The sequence below is a fragment of the Lissotriton helveticus genome, chromosome 7, assembly GCF_964261635.1.
Source record: "Lissotriton helveticus chromosome 7, aLisHel1.1, whole genome shotgun sequence".
Lineage (NCBI taxonomy): Eukaryota > Metazoa > Chordata > Amphibia > Caudata > Salamandridae > Lissotriton > Lissotriton helveticus.
The window spans coordinates 403,963,616-403,986,448 of record NC_136068.1 but is presented as its reverse complement, the minus strand read 5'-3'; the positions used below and the strand labels follow the sequence as shown (position 1 = coordinate 403,986,448).

The 22,833-nt window shown below is 44.9% G+C and overlaps 1 protein-coding gene and 1 long non-coding RNA gene across 3 annotated transcripts in view; one reads left to right on the top strand and one right to left on the bottom strand.

Annotated features, from left to right (window-relative positions):
• Positions 1–11,360, top strand: part of LOC144766788 (inactive serine/threonine-protein kinase TEX14-like) — a 1,338,527-nt gene extending 1,327,167 nt beyond the window's left edge. For both annotated transcript variants that reach the window (XM_078650521.1, XM_078650519.1), the window contains exon 19: positions 9,132–11,360. In XM_078650521.1, the coding sequence (XP_078506647.1) occupies positions 9,132–9,133 (2 nt within the window). In that variant the 3' untranslated portion in view covers positions 9,134–11,360. The remainder of the gene's footprint in view (positions 1–9,131) is intronic.
• The window catches only part of LOC144766789 (uncharacterized), a 130,350-nt gene that overhangs the window by 11,680 nt on the left and 95,837 nt on the right, over positions 1–22,833 (bottom strand). Inside the window, exon 2 of the long non-coding RNA XR_013597929.1 lies at positions 13,495–13,643. This is a non-coding gene — a long non-coding RNA (uncharacterized LOC144766789). The remainder of the gene's footprint in view (positions 1–13,494; positions 13,644–22,833) is intronic.

The window sequence follows — 22,833 nt, the reverse complement described above, 5'->3', positions numbered from 1 at the left end:
AATCATCACAACTATTTTAAATGTGAGCTCACTAGCCATACAGGATTTAAAGACACTAACACAGCACAACAAGTGTTATCACCTAGCCTCAACAGATCCCCCATACACACTCAGGTTCTACCTCTAAAGATTCGCCACACATATCGGTTTCTACGGCTACCCACTGCCCAATGAGAACACTTGGTCAGACATTGAAGCACTATCGCAGTCCTACCAAGGAAGCCCTCAGAATCATAATATTTCGACTTATGCCATCCAGACCACAGCAAATGCCAAAAAAGTAGAACAAATGTCAAAGAATTAAAGGTAAACCTTGGGATACTGCCGATCCCTGACCACGTGGACAAACTCCAGGAAATGAATTGACACAAACATTGGAAACATGCATGCCTTTACAACGCAGGCGTTACAACGACGGTGTTGTTACCTCGCATGCCAGTACATTGCAAGTCATATCAACGACTTGCGGTAGGGGGCGTGCAACACCAAGGAATGTGTTGGATTTTAAATCCAACACCTTCCCTACTGTTGCACAAACTGGAGTAGGAATAGTAATTAATACTATTCCTAAGTCCAGCGCCCCCTCACAGCAAGTCTTTGATATGACTTGCGATGTAATGGCACGCTTGCTAACATGTTCATTGTAACGACCACATTGTAAAGGCATGCGTTGTAAACTCATGCGGTGCAACGTCACATATTCCACAAAGTATACATGTTACACAACTGCAGGGCTCTTGTAAACATGCCACATATAAAGTTGAACGGATCCTGTCACATGAGCTTAACATGTTATTCCTGACTGAAACATGGTAAAGTAATCTTTCACCCTCATGGATATCCTAAGTCCTCCAAACATCACTATCTAACATCTCGACGGACACAGTGGTCACAGGACCGTGCGGGGGGATTGCAGTCATTCACCAAACCTTCCTGCACAATAATCCTTTCCCAATGGATAAACTGTCTGTGTGTGAATACAGGTTGTATGTTGTTACAACACATTCTGTTGCAACGCATGCCTTTTCCACGCATGCGGTACAACGGAATGCTTTTTCAATGCATAACCATGAATATTTCTTTACCACGCATACCTATACAACGATTTTGGTTGTAAATGTATGCTTGGTAAGGGAATACTCTGGTAAAGGTTATACCCCTTACGTGACTCCCCATCCCCAATCCTTCTCATATTTATCCCTGCCCTTAACCCTCAATCCTTTTATATATATATATATATTTTTTATAATACTAAAATTCCCCTTACCTCTTCACGTCGTCTCCTCTCCAACTTCCGTGGTGACGTCCTACGTCGTAAAGAGGAACCGAAGTTTCTTTCCATTTCCTCCTAAACGACGCCGATTGCCTGTACTTCTCAACGTAACTTCAGGTGAGTTTTTATTTTTGGGGGGAGACCCCCCCAAGCCCCATTTTTCCCCCCACATTTTTTTGGGGGTGGACCCCCAAGCCCCCTTTTTCTAATTTTTCCCTTTACCACACATGCCTTTACTATGTATCTCGTAGTAAAGGTATGCGTGGTAAAGGCTTTCGTGGTAACCACGCATGCGTTGTAATGCATGCATGGTTAAGCCTTTCGTGGAAACGGCTGCGTTGTAGTGGCCGTTTCCCGTGAATACATGGGTGTTGAAATCCTCACAGCAAACAGATTACTTGCAAAACTGCACCTAATTTATCACCCTCCAGGGGACAACCAGCTGTTTCTTGAACAAATAATGGAAACAATCACATTTCACTACCTATTACACCCCAACACCATCTTTCTGGGTGGCTTCAACCTCCGTTGGTACAATTAGGAAGACACACAGGTTTTCACACTAAAAATCCTCAAACCTTGTGTAAGCATGTACAAGACCGGCTCACATCAAAGAGGCCACAATCGAGCCAATCATAGTGAAGAATCATAGTGAAGAATGGAGCAATAAGCACCAACTCCATCAATCCAACACACTAGTAAGACCATCACAAAATAATTTTCCTCATCACCACACAAACACAGAAAAAAGAGGCCAAGGGATCAAATCCAAACACTGGATAAGAGAAATTAGAAATATAAACAGAGATGATGACATCAGTTAAACAAAACTCTTACCCTCAAATGATCTGCGAAGCGTACAAAATAGAACAGACCATTAAAACCACACTATGCCATTTATAGCTAAGGTAGTTGCCCCATTTCACCTCAAAAGGCACAAAAGAAAATCAGTGTACCCCTGGTGGTTTAGTCAGAACCTAAACAAAGAAAGAAAAAAACACTCAGGCTAACTGAGAGATTATGGAGGCACAGACCATCCTACATATACTGAAAACAGCTACAGAAGCTACAAAAGGACATGTGGAATGCTAAAGCCTCTGTTTTTCAGAGCCCAACTAGATGCAGCCAGAACTCTTTGAAACTGTTAAACAACAAACCGGGACCAAAAATCTCAATGCCCTCACAAACACATCCACAGAAAACTGGGACGCCTTCTTTGCCATGTTTAGAAGACAAAATGCTGAATAATGAAGGATCAACCACTACTGACCACAAAAGGATACAGGGCTCATCTATCGACAGACAGCCCTCACTACAGGAGACTGCAATCACTGATAATACAGAATTGTCATCCATCCCACCAATGCTAAAAATTTGGTAATATGGCGCAAATTCATTACCTTCAGTAAAGACAGGATCCCCAAGATAATTGCGTCCATAAAACTTACTTCACATGTTAACGATTCTATCCTGTCGATTATCACAAAAGAGTTCAGCCAACTTGTTACCCCCATCTGGACAGAAATAGTAAATGCATCACTGATATAAGGCATGACCCCAGAATGCTTGTAGATCGGACAAGTGATACCTCTCCTCTGCCTAGTGAGACTGTTGAAAATATGTGTTCACAATCAACTGAATGAAGAATTTAACCTTCTCGACAAGTTTCAATCAGGATTTACACCAGGACACAGCACATAAGCGGCCATCGTACACATCATGAACAACGGACTGAAAACCATGAAACAATTCATGCCTTCTCATCTTCCATGACCTCTCATTGGTGTTCAGCACAGTCAATCACAAGTGCCTTCTTGAGCTACTAGAATAGAGAAGGGGGCTTGTGGGAAACCTGAATTGGTTCACTTATTTTCTAGAAAATGCTTGCAGTTGATAAAACTGCGTTGCTTTCTATCAAAGGCGTCACTGGTTATAATGGGAGACCCTCAAGGATCCACATTTCGTCCACAATTTCCAATCTTTATATGGAACCACCTTTGGAGATCCTCAAACAGACCAAACTTGGACACTACATGTATGCAGATGACAAGTTGCTATGCTTAAGGATTTCTTCCTCCCTGAAAGATATCACTCAACTCAACGACACCCTAAAGAAAAACCCAAATCTGGCTGCCTCAAACCCACCTCAAACTAAACTCTTAGAAAATGGAGGTTCTACTCTCCCCCCCCCCAACCCATAGCTTGCTTCCCATACAAGAATTAATCGCCTACCTAGATGCCCTCAAGTGGAAACGGACAACTATCTAATCAATGAAATAAGTGGATAAAGAGCTTATCATGCAAGGACACAGCTACTCTGCCACTCACACTGCATTTCTCCATCCCAGCGTCCTCAAGAAGATGGAGCATTCCATATTACCACCAGATTTAAAGATCTCTGATCAATTCCAAGTTTTACGCAGTTTGGATTATGAGAGTGCAACCTTAACTGGCCTACCTAAATCACTACTTCATCATCAAAGGTGACCGGGAATGCCACAGCGATACTGATAGCAGGAACAAGACGATTTGATCCCATCACTCCCTCACTGAAGCCTCTCCCCTGGCTCCAATTCGAAGCCAAAGTCCCACCGAAGCTAGTTTGCCTCATGCACAAAGCCCTGTGTCAAGAAACACCAATTTCACCACTTTGTTTCCTTTTTTCCAAATTATTGATAATGAGAGGGGATTGTTTGATAGATGAGTTAGGTATTTTTCTAGTGTATTAATCTTATTTTTCTGTGTTGAAATAAATAGAAAGAACATGTATTTCGATAGGCATTTTGGGGCTAGATGTACGACCATTTGTTATTATTATTATTATTATTTCGAATTTTGTATAGCGCGTAGTTACCCTAGAGCATCCCAGCGCTTGTTCCAGAGCAACAGAAAGATAGCAGTCAAGCGTATTCAAAGGCATCAGTTAGGAAAGAGGTGCGTTTTGAGGAGTTTGCGAAACCGGAGAAGACAAGTCTCCGATCGCAGACTCAGTGGGAGTCCGTTCCAAAGAATCGCTGTGTTCACTGAAAATCTTCTCCCCCCGTACGTGCCTTTTTAACTTTAGGAATTTTGAGCAAATGTTTCTGATCTGAGCGCATGGCTCTATTGGCCTTGTAGGTCACAACTAAGTTCTTCAGGATAGGAGGTCCCTTGTCCTGGAGAATTTTATGCACAATGCAGAGGGACTTAAATTTGACCCTTTCGCGCATCGGGAGCCAATGCAGCGCCTTCAATGCGGGTTTAGCTGACCGCGTCATTGGGGTACTCTTAAGAAGCCGTGCTGCAGCGTTTTGAATCTGTTGGAGTTTGTTAAACGTTGCTTCAGGGGCACCGAGAAAGATAGCATTACTATAATCCAATCTTGATACGATCAGCCCCTGAATAAGCAGTTTTCTGGATGGCGGTGAAAGAAGGGGCAGAACTTTCCGAGCTGAGCGGAGAAGACCAAAGCAGACTCCCGCCATTTTTTTCGTTTGGGTCCTGAAAGAGAGGTCTTGTTCCAGCCAGACCCCAAGACTCTTAATCTCCTCCTTTGGACTCGGGAGCTCGCCCAAACAACTGGGCCAGATAGTCAGAGGGAGTGAGGGTCCTTTGTGTCCTAAAAGCATTATTTCGGTCTTTGAGCCATTCAGCTTCAATGCCGATTCACACATCCAAGTATAGACTTTGGACATGCAGGAGTGCAGCGTGTCTGGACTTTTAACAAGCTGGGATAAGGCAACCACCAGCTGAGTATCATCAGCGTAGCTCACGATTTTGATACCAAATGGGGCAACCACATCCTCCAGGGGGGCCATATACACATTAAACAATGTGGGGCTTAGGGATGAGCCCTGTGGCACACCACAATGGAGGGGGATTGACGCTGATCGTGCGCTGCCTTCCCATACCTGGTAAGTCCGGTCGCTAAGGAATGACATAAGCCATATCAAAGCCGTCCCTGTCACTCCTACATCTTGCAGTCGCAAACGGGACATCGGCCTGTTTGGGATTGCAAAATAGGGCTGTCCTATGTACAAACCCTGTTTTGTGAGTCGGTAATCTATTACCAACTCACTAAATAGGATTTGTGACTTACTATAAGGTAGGGGGGTGCCAAGGGCATCCCTTCCTAATAGCGAGTCGCACTTCAATGTAAGATTGTTTTGCGGCCGCAATTGCAGCCACAAAGCACTCGCAGTTTGCCACCCATTTTAAATGGGTGGTAAGCCACTCGCAAATGAGAATGGGGTCCCCAGGGGACTCCTTCCCCTTTGTGACTGTCAGTGAAAACATTTTTTAAGAGCAGGCAATGGTCCCACGGACCACTGCCTACTCTTGAAAAATGAAACAGAAACATTTAATTTTTCTTTATTAAATGCATCCCATTTTCCTTTAAGGAAAACAGGCTTCATTTTTAAAAAAAACTGCTTTATTTAAAAAGCAGTCACAGACATGGTGGTCTGCTGACCCAAGCAGGCCACCATCCCTGGGAGTGCTAGCCATTCCCACTGGAGTCGCAAATTGCACCTTCCTCATGAATATTAATGAGCCAGGCAATTTGCGACCCCATTAGGAATCGCACACCGTGTCTGAAACACTGTTGTAAATTCCAATTTGCAAGAAGCATATTAAGAGTCACAAACCAAAGCAATTTACAAGTAGCGAATTGGAAGAGTCGGACATCTGGCCCTTGATGTTTAAAATAGAATAGAACAAAACGCAGTGTATGTCTTTTTTACTAAGATTTCCTTGATCAGACAGTTATTTAGTGTTTATGAATTCTTTTGGGACTGAAATGTCCTTTTATGGTGATGGACATGCACACTTGCCTTGAGCGCCCAACTGTACTGATTTCTGGATCTCTAATGTTGATTTATGTTGTCATACACAAACACGGATCGTGGTTGAAGGTTACCACCTTCCCCAGAGGTTAGGCAGCATGATTGTGTTAGTGACAATATAACTTTTAGTGATCAGTAGGAGTGAATGGGTCCTATCTAACCTCTGCCACTGGAGTGAGACCTACAGGCTCACTCACTTTTAAAAGTTCTACTGCTGTGTGCTTAACTCACACTTTGGCCTACATCGGTTTGATGTGAAATCCTACTCAATGAAGGAGTGGTGACTCTGCGCTGGATGTATGTGTGCCTGTGAAGGGTGTGCTAGCATGGTGAGTGCATGTACTGGGTGTATGTGTACCTGCAAGGAGTGTAGTACCTAAACCATATAGTGCTGTGCAGTGTGTGCATGGTGAATGCATGTAATAGTAGTATATGTACCTGCGAGGAGTACAGTGCATGAAGGTTGTAGTGTTGTAGTGTTGTGCAACGCTTATATGGACAGCGTGTGTGTTGGGTGCATATGTGTTTGCAAGTGGCACAATATAGAAAGGCTACAGTGCTGTGCAGTGCATGCAGAGTGAATGTGTGTGTTGAGAGAATGTGGCACAATACATAGAGGTAACAGTGTGTGTGCTGTATATATATATACACTGAGTGTAAGTATGCCGGTAATTGTACATTGCATGGAGGACCCTAGGTTCAAATTTGGGAGACCCAGGCTTTCATGGTAAAGACATGAGGAGGTATAGGAATCTCCACAGCCAAGATTCGGGTATTGCTGTGTTTCTGTGAGCTGGGTGGGACGGACTGGGTAGGACTAGGCTCCCACTGTACACTTCAAAGGGTGCTCTTTGATTCAGGGAAATATCACAAGGAAGGGACGTGGACACATCTCTGGTATCAGATGGGGCTGATAAGGGAATCATAAAGAGTAGGGATGGGAGCATGAGATTAAACTTTTGATCATATTTCTGTGGCTGACATCCAGGTGTGAACTTTAATCACTCCCATAGCCTGTGTAGTTGGACTATCAGCTTCAGAGTCTTTCCTGCACAGACAGACAGCTTTTCAAGAAGGAGAGGAGGAGTCTGAAGAAGCAGAACTCCAATGTAAAACTTCAAAGACACAGACCCTAAACTACTTTTGCTGTCTGGAAATGGACTATAAGAAGGGAAAGTTGAGACCCCAAAAATGTTCTTCCGGCAAGCACCCAGACAGGCTGTCTGAGGAGGGGAAGCTCTACAAGACTTCTGCCTGTGACCAGGACTGGGGGGCCAAGGCCTGCTAGTCTTTATTCTGGGTGAGGGGACATCACCCAAGGAAAGCAAGACCACTGGCCCTAAAGCTTAGAGCACAAGCGCCTGTCTGCTTGCCAAGACTAGTATGCTCTGTGAGGAAGAGGAGAGTGTTGAAGGGAGCAATGTGTGGTGGGGACCATGTCGAGTGGACTCACAGTGTGAGGGTGTGGAGAACGGCTGCTGCACCGATCGGGTTGCTGCCCATGGAGTAGAACTGAGTCAGCAACCCCCATGCGCCAGGAGAGGGCCACTGTGATGATAGTTGTGGAAAAGATTGCCTTGCGGTAAAGGCAGAAGTCTCCGCAGCTTTGTTGCAGCAATCCCATATGCGGCAGCCATGGAAGACTACCTTGTGGAGAAGGGTCAAGGCCTGCATGCCACCATTGGGGCAACCCTGCATGCCAGGAGTGGCCAACATGTTAAAGACTGCCGTACGGCAAGAGGCGAAGCCTTGGGTGGGAGCTGGGTGGCAACCCTGTATGCCAGGAGGGGCTGCTAGGAGTATTTGTGCCAAACCGATCGGGCCAGAGCCTGTACGCTGTGAGCAGTGATGACCCACAGTTTGCCAGAAGCAACAAGGACTGTGACTGACCCGACCCGACCCCGTAGAACGAGTGAGGATTCCGAGGAAGCATTGCCACCCAGCCCTAGATTGAGCATAGGAGCATTGAAATCACCTCACCCCCTTTTTGAGAGTATGGAAACTTATCCCAGGGGAAAAGTGAAAGAGCACCTCCAAGCGCTGATAGGGAGAGAGCCTGTGTCTGCCGCTGAATCTGCATGCAGCCAACTCACCTGAGCGGGACCGGAGCAGCTGTGAGTGCCTGCAGATGGAGCGCACTCCAAGACCCTAATGCTTCATTCCTGATGGAGCGGGTAAAACTTGTTTTCAGGCCTACCGGCCTCCAGGTTACTCACTGCTTGGTGCTAATGCATGTTTGACTTGATTTTAATAATCGGAGTGGACTCTTGAGATATGGCCTGCTACTTGAGCATTCCCTGGATGTGGCCGCCAGTGAATGGCGAATAACCCCTATCACATTGCAAGGAGAGTGATACAGGGACTTGCCATTGAAACACCTGAGCCCCAATCTCAAGGGGGGAAATGTGTTGTTGTCTGTGAATGTCCATCTTCCTTTGAATGAGTAGAGTTAGAAATAAAATAGTCCTCTTTTTCTATAAAAGTGAGTATTTGGCTGGACATTGATTTATTGCTGTTTCTGCATGCTCTTTGAATTGTGAGCTCACGTCCACTAATCTATTTCCACTTCTCCCCCCGAGGGTGCCTTAGACTGCTCGTTCATGTCTACCACAGAGTGTCAAGTGCAGAAGAGGTACTTGGCCCAGTTGCTCAGAATCCATTTTAGGGCAGGCCCCGGGACATCAACAGTAAAAGGCCTCAACTCCCAAAGCTGAACCCAGTAACCCCTGCGTGCCCTGTGGCTCTCGGAAAGGGGTTCTGACAAAATACACTTTATAAAGAACTATGATTACAGATAAGTAACATTTTCTTTAGCAAGATAAGTGGGAACATTCCATCCTGAAGGCTTTGGGCAAAGTGAGTTGGATGATGTATCCAGGTTGTAGGCAGATATCCTGGTAGAGAAGCATGGTGGGCTGGATAGTCTTTACAGGCCACATTGAAAGGCCTAGACATCAATGAAGCTGGTATATGTGCACAAGCTGCAATACGTCAGATGTCTTTTTGACAGTCTCTAATCCCTCTTTCTTTTCTAGAGCTGCTTTAAGTGAAGAAAGCAAACAAGACTGTGTGCCTGAAGAGAAATACAGGAAATGCGTTGGATCTACTCTGATAAGTTGGCCCGAGAAAAGCACTTGCCAACTGAGTAGCCTCAAACACTCACCGTTATTTTTAGATATGGCACCTTCTTTCAGTCAGCCAAGGATAAGTATTTATATGGGGCTTAAAAAATCAGGTAAAAGGGCAACATCTGTAAGACTGCTCCTATACTACCCCATTTAAAGCTCTACCTAGTATTACCTTGGATAGAATATGTTCCCACATCCCGGACCACTTCTCTTCCCAACTTTCAAGGCTCTGTTCACACACAGTCCTCCTCCGCTTCTTGTAGCCTCCCTCTCTCACAGCCACGGTTCATAGAGAAACCACCATTCTCTTGTAACTTACTATTCCATTCATGCATAATCACATGAACACAAACCATTGCCGGCAATTGAAAAAGAACATTGGTTGATCATTCACTGTAGAACAATGCAGATACGCTTGCCAAAAACAGAAAAGTCAAAATCAAACTTGACTGATCAATCTGTAACATTGACCTTACAGATTAACTTGAATCAAACAAGAAAGAGAGAACATCAGGTTTTATTGACTCAAATGTACTAAAGAAATCTTTTAGTCTTTACTCATCCAGGTCTACCAGAAACAGCAATCTCTGCTATCCCGTTGAAACAGAGAAGCTGTGTTCTACTTTCCCAACTGCAGAATAGAGAACATATTTCACTGACCCAACTGGAAGATATTTCTTTGGATTCTAATGGCTCACCTCTGCAGGGGACATCCAAAGTATACTGGCCTAAGAGTAAGAGTAATCATTGAGTTCTATTGAGCCATCTTTGCCAGAGAAACCAATTTCCTTTACTGATCCAACCTTACCAGAACAAACATGAAGCTCTAATGAATTCTATGTACCCAAGAACCTCAAGCTCTTCTGACCCAATTTCACAGAGAGAATATTTTACCATACTGATTTAAACATACAAGAGAAAATGCCAGGCACTATTGACACAAATGTAATTTACAGAACATTTGGTTATTGTAACAGACTACACAAGCTCTACTGTGGCGGCTGAACCAATAAACAGTGTGCTGTTCTAATCCACAGTTCAAGAAAAAATCAGGTTATTTTGACAAGACTATACCAGGTAAAACATGAGGCTCTTGTAACCAACCTGTACCAAATGGAATATTGAACTCTACTGCCCGAGATGTGGCAGCGAATAATATCGGACTCTACTGAAGCAGCCGAACCAGATAACATCAGATGTAAATAACCTGGCTGTACAAAAGAATATTAGGCTCCACTGACCCTCATGGACTAGAAACAATTTCTGTACCAGAGAATTTCAAACTCTACTCACACAATTGTACCTGAGAACATCAAGCACTATTGTATCAGTTGTGTCAGTGATGATATTAAAGTGTGCTGACCTACCTGTTCCAGACAGAAAACAGGTCTCTATCCAGAAAACTGTACTTGAAAGAGCATTGATATTCACTGATCCAATTATATCCGAGGCAATTGTTTTAACTGATCAGTATTGGCAATCCCTCCCAGTCTTCCGACACAATAGTATCAGATCAAACAGGGCTTTTTTTGATCCAACTGCACTAGAAAATATCCTCCTCAACTGAGCACGTTCTACCAAAGATCATCAAAATACTGACGTAACTTTACCAGCCAGTTATACCAGAGAGAGCAATGAGTTTTAGTAACCCATGTGGGCCAGACTGAGCATCATGTTTGTCCATGGTTGTTCTGTAGGTGAAAATAGTGCTAGTTGCCGCTGTTGGAAAGCTGAACGTCAACTGATTGTGGTTTTAGGCTTTGGGTTAGAAAATTGTTGTAGTCAGAGGCTGACTTACTAGGCCTGGACTGTTCTTACCACTCCATGATTAGGAAGATTAATCCTTGAGACACATTAGATTGTTTCTTTCCCATCTTCCTTCTCATTGCCATTTCACTTGTTGTTCTTACATCATTAACATTAACTTGTGCATTCCAGTCTTTCAGGGTTAGGTAACAGGATTTGTTATTCATGTATCCACTCTGCAAACTTTAGAAGCTGATGCCTTGCATGCCAGTAGGATGACACTGTCCCCACCACATCTCTCTGAAGTTTTTGAATCACAGTGTATTCCTCTGTTATAAATGTTAAGATATTAAAATATATTGGTTGTATAAATAATAAAACAGTCAAAAATGTGAATGAGCCTTTTCTTCTGCTGTAGTTTTGTTGGCTTTAAACATGTAAGTCCTGATTTAGAGTTTGGCTGAGAGTGTACTCTGTTACAGTGGTGACAGACTACCCTCGCCAAAATGAATGACTGCCTGCCTCATTTAGAGTCAGGTGGACTGATACACACAGCTGCTGACATACACCTACAACAGCTCAATGGAGTTACGGCCATCAGAGGTTTTGCCATTTGCCTTCCTGCCTTATTTAGAGTGGGCGAACAAATGCCAAGCTTGCCGTGTCCATCACCACCAGGTAAAACCTGGCAGACGGGAGCAGTGAGAACTGAAAAATTACTCCCATGCAATGAAGGAAAAATCCCATGCGAGAGGGTCATTTGCTTTCTTTTATTAAAAAAAAAAATGCCGCCTTGGGATTTTGTTTTTGAAGATAAAAAAAATGAACGTTTTGTGTACAGCTCTATTATGTTGATGAAGCCATTCATCAAACGTTCAATGCATCGACACAAACCGTCCTGCCAATGCAAGAGATGTAGGCTGGTTCAGCAAACTTCTCCAAATGTGGCGGTCGGGTACTCCCGCAAGGTGATGGAATACTGTACCACATCGCTCTGACGGAGTAAATCCTGTCCTTCTAAGTCAAAATCAGACTCTTAATTTTAATGTAATTGAGCAGGGAATCACAAACACTTGGCTTTGACAAGGACTGTGCCAGAGCAACTACACTAAACAACTTGCCAGAGCTCCTTTCTCTTCAGTAGTAAAATGTGGAGCCACCCGACAGTCCCCCATCAACATTGTATCAATATTTGCAGCACGCAAACACCATGTGTTTCATGAATTATTAAAAAAAGTTGAAGATGATACTTGGTATTTGTGAGAGTGTTTTTGATCGTAGCCAACCTAGCCCTTTAAGACTTATTAGGGTGTACCTCTTTGTTGAAATACCAGTATTTTTCCAGTCCTCACTCCCCTGCTAGTCATTCATTTCGGGTAAAACTGAGAAATAATCCCTTCGGTATGTTCTGTATTGTAAATTCCAAGTAAATAAAAAGATTGTGTGGCTGTAGGTGTATGCTCATAAACGTTTTTGTTACGAGTATATATTTTCGATTGCAAATACTGTAAAAATGTCATTTTCTTTGTTTAGCAATTGTTTTATGTCTTCAGAGGATGTTAGATGCTGTTGTTATTAACTGCATCCCCAGTTAGAAGCAACGTATCCTTTGAGGTCAAATAAAGCGTGCTTCTGAGTACTGAAAAGTACTTATTTCTCCCTATTTATTTATACCTTTTAAATCTGAGCATTCTGATCTCTTATTATATATCCCACCAAGCATGAATCGTATTCTGCATAATTTCAAATTTAGTTTTCTTTAAAACACTTTGGGTCATATTTTATTAGCTAGCCCTTTAGAGTTGGCTATATTATGGTACTGAAACTAAGACCTATCGTGTTTTTAACTGAAGATTCCTCACCGTGTAGATATCCCCAAGCACCAGGCTGGATCCAGAAATTATTCTCAGCATTGCTCCTTTCGAGTCTGTCCCACCCTGGAAGCAATGCCAGAACCGCATATATGCGCCAACCCTGTGCGCAGTCAGCTTCCTTCTTTCTTTGGGCAGTCAGGCTTCTAATTGGAATCACACAACACAATGTAGTTTCGCCAGCATTAAAATCCTTACATTAGCTAAAAGTAAACTAGAGAATATATTTAAAATCAATTGTTTGACTCATTGGGCCTGCTACAACTAAATCTGTACGGTTTTAACTGAGAAACATCTGGCTTAGAAGGCCAGCAGATCCCTGCCCTTGGTGGATGCTTCTCGCCTTTGCACTCCTTAAATAAAGAAACCTTGTACACAAGGAGGGAGAGTATTTTCCTTTCTTGCCCCACAAGATTAGGAATAGCCTGCTCCCCCAAGGTCCAAAACCAATCACCTCTGTTTTTGAAAGGGTCTAAAACCCTCGTTATTTCATCAAGTATAGATTGCCCCCCCCCCCCCCAATTTGGAACATGGTATCTGTTTGCAATTAGACTTTGCCTAACTGGTTTTTGCTTAGCCCCAGGACACCCTTATTGGATAACAGATGCGCTCTATACATATATATTTTCAGCATCATTGCATGAGTAACTTACAAGCTGTGTCTGCTCTTCCTCAGCACATCACCTTTTCTCAAACAAACTGGTGCTGTGGACTAGGGTGGAATTCCTGCCAAATATCACGACTCTTTTTCATGTCGGACAGTCCATCACACTTCTGGCATTTTTTGCTCTGCCTCTTTGCCCTGAAGGAAGAGGAGGGACTCCATTGATTTTGTTTTCTTTTTTTTAATTTTTTTTTTGAAAACCTTTATTGTACAAAGAGTGCTCACAAATACGGGCCTACAACCCAACGGGCTGGCCACCACATAGTAGAAGCAAAATTAGCAATACAAGTTTGTCCACAGGATATGACAGCAAAAACACAGGAGATAAACCAAAAGCCATGGAGCAATCAGCAGGGACAGGATATTGGAAGGTTGATTTTCTTTTACGGGAACGGGGAGTACAGGATCATGATGGGCAGTGAATCAAACAACAAGGGAGGGGCCGTGGTGAGCCGCGATCCGGCGATCATAAAAAACAGGATAAAGCCAACACGAAGTAAACATATCGATAGATACAAGCACAATTGGAGTACCACAAGGAGAGGCAATGGCGTTCGCCGTCCAGCGCCCACCCACCACAGCAACAACCCGACTTAACAAACATAAAGAAAAAGACCCCATCGTAAAAAGCAACACGATACGCACCCCAACAAAAGGAAGGAAATCCCCCATGAAGAGGGAGGGGAGGGAAGAAAAAGGAAAAAAAGGAAAAAAGAAGGGACTCCTACCCAACCACGCGCCCCCCGGCGACAAAGCAGGAAAACAGAAACCGGTACACGGCATACATTAAAGGTCGATGACAGAACACAGAGCGAACCATAATCACAATACGACCGGAAGGTCTTTTTTTTAAAAATATTTTTATTAACATTTTACAACAATTTTACCCCCCTCCCCGCGCCAGACAATGACTGTCATTTCTCATTTGCCATTTACAGATGGTACATAATACATTAATTTCGTTTCTTACAAAATATGATATAAAATAAAAAAAAATTAAAAAAAAGGAAGGAATCCAGATTAGACATACCAACTAAGACATTAGGCATTTGGGAAAGAAGGAAATAGACATTAGCCATACCATTAACATTAAGTATATCAGTCCGTAAACCCAAAACTCTGACTGTCCACCAAGGAAAGAGAAAGGAACCAGAACCCACTTCTTCAGGGCCAGCTATCTTACATTGCCCCCTTATACATTTAACATCCTATCTTTCCAATCGGCAATCGGTTTCCACAACTGTAGCCCAAGTGCTCTCCTTTTTTTCCCCTTTCTCGCGTAGATGGCTTTCTCAAGATTATGCATATGCAATAGCCTAGCCAACCACTGCTGGAATGGAGGGGCCAGTTTGTCTTTCCATGCAGCCGCTATGCAGAGACGTAGCACGGCCATTGCCACAAATATGAAACCTCCTGCCATATGTTGTTGTACGTTACAATCCTCTAGGCCTAATATTATTACATCGGGTGTCAGTTTCACTTTAAAGGCCAAAGATTTATCACAGAACATTTCGATGCTATTTATGAGTGGTGAAAGGATTGCGCATCCTGCGAACATATGAATTATGTCTGCCTCTGCGCTATCACATCTCGGGCACTTTACCCCCTGTGTTCCTCCCCACTGCGCGATCCTAGCTGGGGTGTAGTAAAGTCTATACAGAGTTTTATAATGTTGTGCTTTTAGTGACGCCGAGCATAAGGTCTCGTGCCCTAAAGTTAGTGATTTTGAGAATGTCCCCTCTGGAATTCCTAATGCCTCCATCCATTTAGTCTCATATTTCACTAAGTCATCCCCTCTGTGATCTATCAATTCTGCGTACAGCCGTTTAATTGTGCATAGCCGCTCTGCCTCGATCATCTGTAGTATTGGGTTCCCCTTAAATCCCGCCTGGCCACCACGTTTATTACCTAGAAAGCTTCTTACTTGTAAGTACTTGAAGAAAGTCCTATTGCTGACCCCGAATTCCTGTTGAAGCTCCGTGAATGGTCGTACCCCTGATTCCCCCATTAAGTCTCCCATGTTTCTAATACCTTGTCCAACCCATTCTTTGAAAATTGCATCAGAAAAAATATCCGAAGGTAGCGTTGGGTCCCCCACTAGTCTTGTATGTCCATGGAGTCTCCCCAAACCGAAGCTTTTCTTATATGCCTTCCAGATTTTATCAGCAGCTTCTAGTGTCTTAAACCTAGTTCTCTTGAAGTAACTTGGCTCTGAATATCTTAAGAAAGCATTGTTGGTTTCATCTCCCAAAATTAAACCGTACACTTCTAACGACCCTGTGTGTGATTCCCCCTCTCCTCCCGTCCCTCCCAACAAGCAAGTCATTTGCTGTAAAGCCGCAGCCCAATAGTACATCCTGAGGTCTGGTAAAGCCCATCCGCCTTTGTCGTGTGGTAATGACATATATTTCAATGCCCTTCTAGTCTTCCCTTGAGCCCAAACGAAACGATTTATCATATTTTCTAATTTCTTAAACCAAGTCAAGCTAAAAAACAGCGGGATTGTTCTAAACAGGTATAGCATTTTTGGGAGCAAGTTCATTTTCACGTAGTTAACCCTTCCAACCAGTGTCATGTGCAAATTATGTACCCTCTCCAGGTCTTTCTTCGCTTTTGTAATAATAGGGTTGATATTGATTTCTACCAATTTTCCTAGATCTGATGTAATAATAATACCTAAATATTTCCCTTCATTAACCACCCGTGTGTCTGTGCAGCCTGTATGTATATTTTTGATAATTTGCGTCTTACTTTTATTTAATGCATATCCAGCCATTCGCCCGAACTGCTCCGCCTCTGATTCGATTTCCCTTATCGCCTCTGTTGGGTTGGGTGTAATAACCGCTATATCGTCTGCGTATGCTAGAACCTTTATCTCTCCCCTCCTAGTGATCAGTGGTTCTATTCGTACATTTTGTTCTAATTTATATGTCAGTGGGTCTATATACATAGTAAACAACAATGGTGAACAGGGGCACCCCTGTCTAGTGCCCCTGGTAATGTTGAAGGGTTTCGTACGACCTGTATTTATCCCGACACACGCTGTTGGGTTTGTATAAAGAGCTTCTATTACTTTAATAAAAGTTTCGCCCACTCCCCCTCTTCTCAGAACAGCCCATAAGTACTCCCATGCCACCCTGTCAAATGCTTTCTCGGCGTCAAGTAACAGGGTGGCCATTGGGTTCCCTTCACCTTCCTGGATATCAAACAGTGTAATCATTTTCCTTACATGTGTTGTCGTGTCCCTGTGAGGTATAAACCCGTGTTGGTTGACACTCACCAATTGAGTGATTACCCTGGCGAGTCTGACTGCCTGTATTTTAGAGAATATTTTTGTATCAGCGTTGATTAATGTAATGGGTCGGTATGATCCTGGTTCTGCCGGGTCCTTCCCTTTTTTTAATAAAATGACTATGTCTGCTCCCGCCCAACTACCTGGGATCGCCTGACCTTGCTGTACTCCTTTGAAGGTTCTTGCTATTTCTTTAAATATTGAAGTTAAAAATACTTTATAAAATTCTCCTGGAATCTGATCGGGTCCAGCTGCCTTCCCGTTCGGTAGCCCCAATATAGTATCGTTTATCTCCTCATCACTTATGTCCTTATCTAGATACTCTCTGTCCTCTTCTCCCAGAGCTTTACCCGGGATGTTCTCTAGGTAAAGCTCTATTTCCTCCCTATCTCGATCTAACTCCTCCTTATATAACCGGAAGGTCAATGCATCAGAAACACCCCAGGGGGACACATGACGAGACAGAGTCCCGAAAAAGCGAATACTCAAGAGCCATAGAACAAAAAAAGGGAGAAAAAAGGGGGGAAAAAGACCCCCCAAAGTGACAGACCCCCCCACCCACCCCTCAAGCCCACCCTGCACCCCTGCAGAAGGCTATGGCCTACCCCCCAGCAGCGTGCCTGTCGCCCTAATTAGAACCCGAAATACAGAAGAGCAAAGAAAAGACGGAAACAAAAGACAAAAACGGGGGAGGGGAGGGGAAGGGAAAAAGGGAAAAGAACACACACGGGAGAGGGCCGAGAGACAGTATTATCTGCACCCACCCACCCGCCTGAAACAAAGGGCAGAGCCCTCGGGAAGTCAAAAAGTATCAGGATACACTCCAAGAGTACCATAAAGTCACATATAATCATACCGTTACATGCCGATCATCCAACCAGTACAAGACTACCGCACACAGGGGCAAATTTGTATCAGCCCTGTCCTTGTTTGTCCAAAGTTGTAGCGGTCCGATCCACTAAGAACCAGACCGCGAAGAACCGAAGGCATAGAACAGGGAGATCAGACGGCAGTACAAATAAGACACGTGGAGGAAAACACGGAAGATCCAGGAAAGTCATGGAACATCGCACACAATGCAGGCACAGTTTCAGGGACAGTTCAAGAGAGGCCGACCCAGCTGGGTTGGCACAGGAACCATAGCCGGTCGGTCGAGGCGAAAAGAGGCAGGAAAAGTCATTGAGTCCAGGCCAGACGGAATCCGGCCCCCGGACCAGCGGCAAAGGAGACAGCACAGGATGATGAAGGGCAACGGAACTCCGCACACCCACAGACGCAGCTGCCGCCGGGGCCACTCTTCCTAGGATAGTTCCAGCCGCACCCTGCAACGGTGAAGCCACACCCGGTTTTGGGGGCCCGAACGGCCCGAAGAGAGGATCCACCACCAGGGTGAAGACGGGTGCAGCCACAGAAGCTCGCCAGGAGTGCAGGGCGTCCAGGATATCCTTAAGTGTAGGAAAACCTTTACAGCATCCGGCACCCGGGCCACGCGGCGGGCCTCCAGCGCTCGTCCAGGCCCGGCTGAGACACTCAGGGTCGGCCGCCATCTTGGAAGCCCGGCGAGGCCGCGGCAGCCGCCAACCTCCGTCGGGGCAGCAGCGAGGCAAATGAAGACCAGCCGACCGGCGGCAGAGCACCCCGGGGCAGGAAGGGGGGCCACCAGAAGATGGGGACTCGCCGGCTCCCCAGTGCCGCCGGTCCCGTTCTCCGAGTCCGGGCGGAGGAAATCAAAATGGCCGGACCGGAGAACAAAGGGGGAGCAAGCCGGATATACGAGCAGCCCCGTCAATGGAAGGCAGCGCCTCCACCCAAGGCCTCCGGCCCACCGGAGCCGGCCAGCAAGCACAGCCGGCCTACATGCACAACGGCCTCCACGACCACGTCCACTGCGCCATCAAGGGCCGATCATCGTGCTCCGTCCCGTCCGGGCGCCGCCGAGAAGGTCCAGGCCAGCCCGCCCCGGAGGCCCCGAAGCGAGCGGGAGCGAAGCACAGGATCCACGGCACCCAGGACCACCGGAGCAAAAGGTGAGTGCCTGCAAGGCGTCTTAGCACTACAGCACAGCAAAGAGGGCTTCCCGGGGCAGGATAACGGCAGGATAGATGATAAAAACAGGCAGGCGAACGGAGCCGAGCTAAAACGCGGCCATCTCGGACGCGAGCTTGGCTCCTCCCCCTGGGACTCCATTGATTGAAGTCCATAAGAGTGCTGAACTTTTACATCAATCATACTGATCTAGCAGAAAAGGGGGAACATTTTTGTACCATTTATAATATCCCTAATGCAATTATACTGGATCTTTTATAACCATGTGAACACAACAATCACTTACAATTATCAGTCCTCCGATTAATCTTTTTGTAGAGCTAATAAGGGCCTCAGTAATGAAAGCCAGATAATATTCCCTTCATGAGGACCTGTAATGAAGGAAATACCTAGCTAACAATCATAGCCACAATTTTGCAATATGTCAATAACTTCATCAATAAATGATAAATGACAAACTCTGATAACTTATCAAGTCACTTTGATCTAATATTTTATAATATGAATAGTCAATACATGTATAGAATAAAAAAACATAAGATTCTTCATTTGAACAAGGTTACAGGTTAAATCAAAAGAGAAATACAGTTTATAAATAATTCATCACAATATCAATTACAGGCATGAGTGGAGAGAAGAAGAGACAAAGGGAAATCATTTATTGCAAATATCAATAAGCAATTCGATTTTCATATAAACCTAGGGAACTTGTGGAAAAGTAAATTTTGCCATGTTCTGTGTCCCTACGTGTCATCCATCATATGTTATGTGTGCATGATTAAATATGCATATGCATTCCCCATGTCCGATTAATGACGCCATTACAGTTGTGTCCCCCTCCAGTATGCTAGTTTCCAGTCCTCGTGAATACTACGAATATCAGGCCTATGTAAAGCTACGTTGCCACGTTTCTCAGTGTGCACGTTATTCCATTATGAAGTCCCCGTTTTTAGGCCTCAAAAGGGCCCGGACACCAGATTCAGCTCCTGTCTCCTGAAGCCTCGCTGAGGAGCGATACAGCCCCCACCTGTATCCTCGACCCTTCACTTACTTCCTGCCTCGCAGTGCCCGGTCCAGCCTGGCTCTGCCTCTGAGTCTGCCAAGAGTATGTTATGAGTCCAGTTATCAGTTCAGCCCTCCTTCTCTGCATTCCTAAGCTACTGAATCGCATCAATAGTTTCCGTCATTGTCTAGCCTTCAGGGCTCCATGTTAGAGAAATACTGCATTTAATGGTCATTTAATATTCTTTAACACGCACTACATGTAGAATAATGCATGGTCCAGTCTTAGAATCAAGTTAGCCTTTCCCCTCCTAACTTCTAGTTTATATCAACATGTTCTCTAAACATCAGATACTAGATACTGTTTAGGTACATGTCGCCCTGACTCTCCAGACTTCAGTCTCTGCTCCTAGCACAGAGTTCATAGCCCCCAGCTTCTCCTAGTGATACGTCATTGCCAGTTTGCGCGCACCACCAGGTTAGAGGTCCCGGCTCCTTAGGTAGCCCCCTCCATGGTTTCCGCCCCATTCATGACATATCCTGTTACGTCTGCATCACATGTCTATGTATACGCCCCGTTACACCTACTTTCGCCCTTATCTTTCGCGACTGCTACGCGTCACACCTTCTGCTCCACCCACTGCTACGCCCACTGCAATGTAATGCTATGTGTTTGCGTTATGTATATATGCTCATGTATTGTTATTAAAAGTCAGCGCGCTCATCCCAGATCCAGCCCCAGCAGCTGCTGGGCCCTGTCATCCTATTCCTATGCAGGTTGTCCTGTTCCTGTCCTTATGCTGTATTAAACCTGCAAAAAACTCCTACTACCTCGAATCTTGACTCTTATTTATTGAGCTATCTGTTATGATATATGTCTAGTCAAAAAGAGAGGTATTATTTATTTATTTACCACATAATGGCGCCCGAATAGGGACTTGCCCTTTCCCCACGCGTCGGTGAAGCCACGCCGACCCCCTGACCCTCTGCAGTCGTGACGGAACTCTTCTGCGCAGTGGCAGATATTTCTGCTCAAGTATCCCTCAGGCCCACGGAGGAGACGGAGGAGGCGGTCCAGCATCCAGACGAGACGGTGGAGGAACGCGGCGAGTCCCGACCAGAGCCCAAGCCAAGAGTCCAAGGTCCGAGGTATCCGGAGGTCCACCCGTAACTGAAGTCCGAAGTTCGTCGTCCGTCGTCGAAGCAGTCCAGTCTAGTCCGAGGCCTTCCGTTCTTGCTGCCCGGTGAGTACCGTTACTGGGGTGGTATCTAGACAGGGTCAATTTAATTGACTCTGGTCTGTGGGTTGGTGGTACACAGTCCAACAAACGAAGTGTCCACTTCGGTGGATGCGGGTCCTGACGTGTCTCTTTATGAGACCGGTAAGTTTCGTACTGTTCCAGCAGTGCATCTAGTTTCTGTTCTAGTCAGTTTCTGTTCTCGAGAAAATTTATGTGTTCTGTTCTCAGTATTTCCAGGTAGTATTCTGTTCGAACTGTTATTTCTAAATGTTTTTCATGTATTTCAATGTCGTGGTATGAATGGGGAATAAGTATCGTGTTCATTGTGTATTGTATTGTGTCTAGATTACAGTCCAGTCATGCCCATATTTTCGAAGTTACGACAGTTAAAAACTAGAAAGGGTCTGCTGGAAGCAGCAGTTCCCGTCCCGCCCAGGGACAGTCCAGGTCACTTTATGTATCAGAAACATGGCATAAGCGCCATATTATATCTAGATTTATGGGTAGAGTATACCAAACAGTTAGAAGAAAAGTATAGATGGCCCGTATCGGGTACATGGGATGCCGAATGCATCATGCGAGTAGAAGAAGCATTATGGAAAAAGAAAGCCAGACAGTCACAGAAAGATGCCATTGAGTTATGGCGTAAAGAAGCTCATAAAAGAACCGAAAAAGAAATCAGAAAGTCAGAATTAAGTAGAGAATCCTTAGAGCGAGCCCAAGAAAAAGAATTAATCGAGATAGGTGAACAAGTCAAAGCCGAACAGAGAGACAGACAGAGGCATGCCCTTATTAAGGGTATGTATCCTCTTCTTGCCGAGGGTTTGCCAAAAGCGACCCCGGAGGCATCCAGTAATTTCCCGCCACCATTAGTTCCGACCAAGCTACGTCACAAACCGACCGCAGCTGATATTTTTATTTCGTCCTATTTGGACGACACAGTCCCTGAATATGCAAATCCTGTTCGCGCTCCGCCAGTCCCTGTAAATCAGGCACATCCTGCTCCTCCAGACTCCGGGGCACCCCATGCAGTACCTGCTACGGTACCACCGGTCCAGCCAGCATTTCAATTTCCCGCTCCGCCACGAAGAATATCAGTCGACGATTCTAGTCTAGGGGCCGCAGGAGGAGGTCCTCCTCAAACCCCGCCGCCACGCAAGCGTTTATCAGCACTCGAATTACATGCTCAAGCATCACAGCGTACTCCCAAGAGTAATAAGTCTGTTGCAGAAATCAGGCAAGCCCTTGGCGAATGTGCCTATGACCCAGTCCCAGGCGAGAATAATATGGTTTTATATTCGGTACGCGTAAGGAGGGTGACCGAGTATCTAGTCACCCTACCCAATATGAAAGAAGATCTAGACAGAATATATCGTTTCATCCGTACAGGGGATGATCCAGAAAGTATTAGTGATGCCATGTCTCAAAGGAAAGCTGAGATCCAGCGTATGATATTAAAGTTTTTAATTAACTGTCTAATAAGAGAACAAGATTACCCGTCTAAAGATCAGGCCGAAATGAAAATCCTGACAAAGTGGAGCGATAATATAGCCGAGGGTAAGCACAATACCATTAGTTCCATGGAGAATATGTACAAGAAAATCCGTAGAGAAATAATAAAGATACACGAACAACGTAAAGCAGCACAAGTAAGCGAGAAAGAAAGTAACTCTGATACTGAAGAGGTAGAGGACGAGAATTCCGCCAGAATAGCGTATGTAGGAAAATCTAGATTTCTAGATCGCCA